This window comes from Primulina eburnea, chromosome 3 (assembly GCF_022965805.1).
Source record: "Primulina eburnea isolate SZY01 chromosome 3, ASM2296580v1, whole genome shotgun sequence".
In the NCBI taxonomy this organism is placed as follows: domain Eukaryota; kingdom Viridiplantae; phylum Streptophyta; class Magnoliopsida; order Lamiales; family Gesneriaceae; genus Primulina; species Primulina eburnea.
The window spans coordinates 503,958-510,138 of record NC_133103.1 but is presented as its reverse complement, the minus strand read 5'-3'; the positions used below and the strand labels follow the sequence as shown (position 1 = coordinate 510,138).

At 32.2% G+C, this 6,181-nt stretch overlaps 1 protein-coding gene across 3 annotated transcripts; it reads left to right on the top strand.

Annotated features, from left to right (window-relative positions):
* Positions 1 to 880: 880 nt before the first annotated feature.
* On the top strand, positions 881 to 2,618 carry LOC140825026 (mitochondrial import inner membrane translocase subunit TIM17-2-like). Of its 3 annotated transcripts, none has more exons than XM_073186495.1 (2): positions 881 to 985; positions 1,580 to 2,618. In XM_073186495.1, exon 2 carries the CDS (start codon positions 1,631 to 1,633, stop codon positions 2,309 to 2,311), a length of 681 nt encoding a protein of 226 aa, XP_073042596.1. In that variant the 5' UTR covers positions 881 to 985; positions 1,580 to 1,630; the 3' UTR covers positions 2,312 to 2,618. The 3 variants fall into 3 exon arrangements, with proteins under 3 accessions (XP_073042596.1, XP_073042594.1, XP_073042595.1); XM_073186493.1 differs by having other exon boundaries at positions 1,572 to 2,618; XM_073186494.1 differs by having other exon boundaries at positions 892 to 985; positions 1,565 to 2,618.
* The last annotated feature ends 3,563 nt before the right edge of the window (positions 2,619 to 6,181 follow it).

Sequence of the window (6,181 nt, the reverse complement as noted above, 5' to 3'; positions counted from 1 at the left end):
TAATAAAATTAGAATTTTAAAAAAACAAAATTAAAAAATAGGAGAAAATGAGAAACAAATATAAAAAAGAAATAAAAATATAATAAAATAAGACACATGTCCATTATTAAGAGAAAGGGGAGTAATGCTAGACTCACCCTGTAATACTAAGCGTGGGAAATGAGAATCACGTGACTCAAATTATTTATATATATATATTATCCAATTGGAGGAGGTCTAGCCAAGGTTTCTCGTGAGTTAGGAAAAGTATTCGCTATGTTTGGTTTTCATACCATATGTTTCATTATATATATATATATATATATATATATATATATCTTCCTTTACGCAGGTTTCAGTGGAAAGTCGGTCAGACTTCAAATAAAATCCATTAACTCACAATTACGGACGGCTTCAAATAATAAGAAATTTCAACACAAAATTTAAAAAAAAAAAAAGAAAAAGATTTCATTGTCATTATTTAAACACTCATGTAAGACATATAATATATTTTTGGGTCACTCTTGAAAAAATATTTTTTATACTGAAAGTATCACTTTATAAATGTGAGCACATTTAACATGCCGTTTCACAAAAGACATGGTCTTAAAATAAAATAAACTTAGAAAATGAATCACAATGCATGTTTGAAAATATAAATAATAAAATTTTAAAAATGAATGTCACATGTTATGTACTAGCTAGTTTTCGGCGACATTGTTTGCGCGTGAGAATTTTCGAATATTCAACAAAAATTGGTAACTCATAATTTAATACTCGTTAATTAATTAATTAATTAATCTTTCCGGATCATGGATATTTCAAATACAAATCATATTTCGGTCGGGCCGGATTACTTTATATTGGGCCAAAAGCTCGAGAAATAACAAATTTCTTTTGGCCCAAAAGAAACCTCCCCACGACAGTAACTCCGGAAATTTTAACACCAGACGTTCCTTTCCGGTGTTCTTCACATCAATCAAAGCTTTAAAAAGCTGCGTTTGAGGTAAACCGTAGCATAATGTACATGTTTTTTCAATTTTAATTTTAATTGCGAGATTATTTTGTTCTTCTAGCTGCGTCGCGTAAGGATAGTATCACAATTTTTTTTATCATCTGTTCGATTTGTGGTGGTTATGACTTTTTGATTGGAGTTTAGTTTAATTTTCGGTCGCTTTATGATTTTGGACTTGGTTTATGGTGATCATTTGTTTTTGGGTATTGTAAGAACGGATTTGTTTGATTGAAGTTTAACGGATATCCTTGATCATTATTTACTGTATTAGTCCTTTTTTTTGTGTATTGGTTAGAATCATGTGGAACGCGGTATCCGTTTTTACAAATTAAGATTCACTATTTGCTTAGTATAAATTATATGGATTATGCCTAGTGTATGCCACGAAAAAAGCTTTGAGAGAGGCTGTTGTTAGATGCAGCTTTCCTTGTATTTTTTTTGTTTTTTTGTGTCTGAATGTTTATGTGTTGTTTAAGTGTATACCAGTTTCCATTGCGTACTCGCGCGCATAATCATCAATTTATATCCTTGTTACCAAATATATTGACTACTGAATAATACATGTTTTAGAGAGTAGAGACTTAGGTCAGCAACTGCTTGAAAAGAAAGTGTAAAGAAAATAGCTTTCGTCTGATCATGGGAACTCCAGAAACGTCTCGAGAACCTTGCCCTGTTCGTATCTTGGATGACATTGGTGGAGCATTCGTCATGGGTGCTGTGGGTGGTTCAGCTTTCCATTTTCTGAAGGGAATTTATAATTGCCCCAGAGGAGAGCGCCTCATCGGGGGTTCTCAAGCTGTGCGCATGAATGCGCCTCATGTTGGCGGTAGTTTTGCTGTATGGGGGGGACTCTTTTCCACATTTGACTGCACAATGGTGTACATCCGCCAGAAAGAGGATCCATGGAACTCTATCATAGCTGGTGCAGCGACTGGAGGATTTCTGCAGGTGCGTCAGGGGTTTGGTGCTGCTTCGAGATCAGCTTTGTTTGGTGGAGTATTACTTGCTCTGATCGAGGGAGCTGGGATTATGTTGAATAAAATCATGAGTGCACCACAGAATTTTCCAGGTATGGAGGAGCCATTGCCCAATGTGGCTGGTGTTCCTGGATATCCAATGGGGCAAATTCCCAGTCAAGTTCCAGTAACTGTCGAGGGCATGGGAGCTGGATTATCATCATATTCTTCCACACCAAGTTCATGGTTTGAAGGCCTCTTCGGTGGCAGGAAGGAAGAGCCAGTTACAAGTGATGGAAGTAAGACGACGGTGTTAGAGAGCTTTGATGCTCCTATTCCACCATCATTTGAGTTTAAATAAGCTCTGAAGGCAAAGAGAAATTAATCATTTAGTATCAATGTCAAAACAAAAACACACACGTTAAGGTTGAGAAGCAATGACAAGGGAAATCAGTGATAATAAACTTCGCCCATTCTTTATATTATTTATTTTCTTTTCAAGTATCGAAATGGGAATTTTATGATACGTCATTGAGCTTAGTCTACGAATATTAACTCCTCGAGGTTTCTCTATATAGCTAAATGCTCGACTGCCCTGCTTAGTAGCTTGTAAATTAGTATTACTTGTTCTACATCTGTCGTTGGAAGCTTTTGCCATGGCTGTCAACGATTCATTATTGTTACGGTGTGTTAGATTGACTATAAGTCATCCACACTTATTATATAATTGGCTACTTTATCAAACGAAAAATGACTACGGAAACTAATTTTGTTCTCCTCTACTTATTTCATCAATAGTTATAGAAAATTTACACAAATCGTTGCTTAATATTTATGCGAATTTCATAAACCAAGTTACCTTCTAAATCACCTATTTTTGTGGGTTTTTTTAAAATCTTTTTGGCGTTATATATTTTTTATTTGTAAGGGTTCGTATGAAAATACTCACTCACTCGGGGGGGAAAAGTTGACTAAAGCTACCCACCGAATTGATAGGTAGGCAGCCCTCACTCTTGAATGGTCAACGATATCATTATCATCGAAGAAATTTCTTGGTTGAAGACAAAAAACTTCGTATGGCCTTAAATATTTCGGCAGTGAGTGTTAGTTGTATCAACTGACACGAGCATACATACATATGCATGTATTGACCCACAATACATTTCTTATAGTCAACGATTTACGACTTTTTTTGTTCAGTTCTATTCATTATTTGCCCCCAAAAAATAATATTTCAATTCAAAGGGAAAATATGTTGGGCCCAATTTAATATGTACTAGAGCTCGAGTAGCGTAATCGAAGCAACGTGAATATCTGTCATATTTTCGTCTTTAAATTTCGTTCTGAAAAAATACTGAATTCTGTTCATAGTGTCGTGCCCACGTGCAACGTTCGTACCAAACAATAATATTTTTTTTATAATTCTTTGTTTTGTTTATTTTTGAAGACTGATGGGATCTGGGATAGTTTTTTTTTGGAGATTTATCTAGGATTTTTTTGGGAAGAAGTTTATCTGGATAAGTTTGAAAGGAGTGAAGTACATCTTAAGTTTAATAAAGTAAAAGAAGTTTCAACTCAGCTGCCACAAAAAAAAATAATTTAAAAATAGGCACGATGATGTAAAAACAAAATGGGTCTTCTAGAAATTGGGTCCAGTGGGAGACAGTGGATCTTGCCAAATCTTAAAGAAATTGTGTTTCTTACAAGAAAATGAATTTGCCAAGAACGAACGTTCGGAATTGTAATACATACAATGTTTCTATCTGTTCGATTCTCGAATCTGCGGAAGATTATTTCTACAGCTGAACAATAAAATAAATTTGGCAAAAATTTGTGTGAGACGATGTTTCTATCCTGTTCGATTCTCGAATCTGCGGAAGAGTATTTCTACAGCTGAACAATAAAATAAATTTGGCAAAAATTTATGTGAGACGGTCTCACGAGTCGTATTTGTGAGACAGATCATTTATTTGGGGCATCCATGAAAAAGTATTACTTTTTACGCTAATAGTATTACTTTTTATTATGAATATCGGTAGAGTTAACTCGTCTCACAGATTAAGATCCGTGAGACAGTCTCACATGAGACTCACTCAATAAATTTTCAATAATAAGCGACCAAATCAATATGAAACAAATAAAAGTCCTCAATATGAGAAGAGTGGGTCTCATATGAGACCGTATCAGGGATCCTAATCTGTGAGACGGTTCAACTCTATCAATATTCACAATAAAAAGTAATACTCTTAGTATAAAAAGTAATATTTTTCATGGATGGCCCAAATAAAAATCCATCTCACAAAATACGACTCGTAAAACTGTCTCACATAAATTTTTGCTAAAAACACTCAAATTCATTAAAATTATAAAAACATAGGCCGCCACCTTAAAAGAATCATATTTATTTTTTTTATTTTCTAGTTTCTTGCTTTTGACAAATCAATAAGATTTACTTAAATACTTTCTAGAAGGAAGTGTGTCCATTGCAAGAGGCATTGGACCCCAGTCCAAGTATCTAAGTTGACTTATCTTCTCTTGTCCTCTACAATAATACACACACACACACACATATATATATATATATATATATATATAATATATTATATCTATATATATATAATATATTATATCTAAGAGGAAATTATTTATCATAAAACAATATTATCCTTTTCTTTTGCAAGCCAACGCACAATTAATTTATATAAAATAGGAATAAAATTCCTTTTTTTTATAGACTATAGTTGTTAGAATGTTACTTGTACTAGACAGTTATTTATAATTGAGATCAGTATTATATAACTCATATGGTAAGAATTGAGAATAAAATATTCTAGAAGAATTAATTTTTAAAAATATCGAATATGTATGTGTCATGTTGTAATGATAAAAGATGATGTTATTATTTATAGAGTATACGCACACATACATGACTTAAAAGCGAATCATTTAAATATGTTGTTCTCCCGTCACAAATTATTTTAGGCGTAGGTCTCTTGTAAGACGGTTTTACGAATCTTTATCTGTGAGACGTGTCAACCCTACCGATATTCACAATAAAAGGTAATACTCTTATCATAAAAAATAATACATTTTCATGGATAAAAATGAACTAATTGGGTGACTTCAATAACTCTTACAACCGAGTAATCATATCTCAATTACGAGCTCAACTTATAGACCTTTCACCTGGTGCTGCAAAAGTACTCGGGTGACCTACCAATGGTGTCCAACAGCAATCACAGTAGTATGTAGTATAAAATATTGAGATTGAAATTCTGATATGAAACAATTAAACAATAATAACTATACTTACAAATCATGTATAAACACATAATAAAATGAAAATATGCAATGTGTTAAACCGTTCTACCAAATATGCGAGTTATGTCAAGCTGTGTCTAATATACACCCACGACTCGGTCTTCATTCAGATGATAACGATACAACATGAAGACACAATAATGAACAACGTACTATGTCAATATTTTAAGTACATATCACACATAAAATGCACAAAAAATAGACAATCATAATTTCGGTAAAAGAGATAACTCGACTGGAAAGCCGCCTGCTGATTCCGTAATAACCACGTGTGCCAGCAATACAATATAACAAGAGGAACTGGTCACAAGAATGATAGAGCTCAATATGAATGCCATAATATTATGTCCTAAACTAAATGTCATAAATGTGTCAAATAATTGAACATAAAATCTAAAAAAGCATTTAAAAAATCATATAATTCCTCATAATTACATTAACAACTATTACAACACATAAATATGTCTAAAACATAATTTATATGTTACTGTTGTATGTTATCGAACTGTACTATACATAAATCGACTTGAACAAAAGTCCAACAATTATCAACTTTCTTTCAAAATCATCGACCTAAAAGGATTAAATATTTACAAGATGAAATAATTCACCAATAAAACAACAATAATTTAAATAATTCAACTATATTTGCAAAAGTACTGAAGTTGGAAATTTAACAACTTGTTGAATATTTTTGAAATTATAGTTGAATATTGGATTTAATTTGTGAAATATAAAAGTATTGGATTAATATGCAACTCTGTGAAATACTGAATCAAAAATTTGATAATTAAATCGACAAGTTGCATTTTTTTTTAAAAGTGAAAGAGTATTTATATTATATATTGTAATATGAAAAAATTAATTTCTTGATTTTTATTATTTTCATGTTTTTAGACTTTGATATCAT

Coding starts and splice junctions, on each gene's coding strand:
- LOC140825026 (XM_073186495.1), top strand. CDS start 1,631: ATGGGAACTCCAGAAACGTCTCGAGAACCTTGCCCTGTTCGTATCTTG.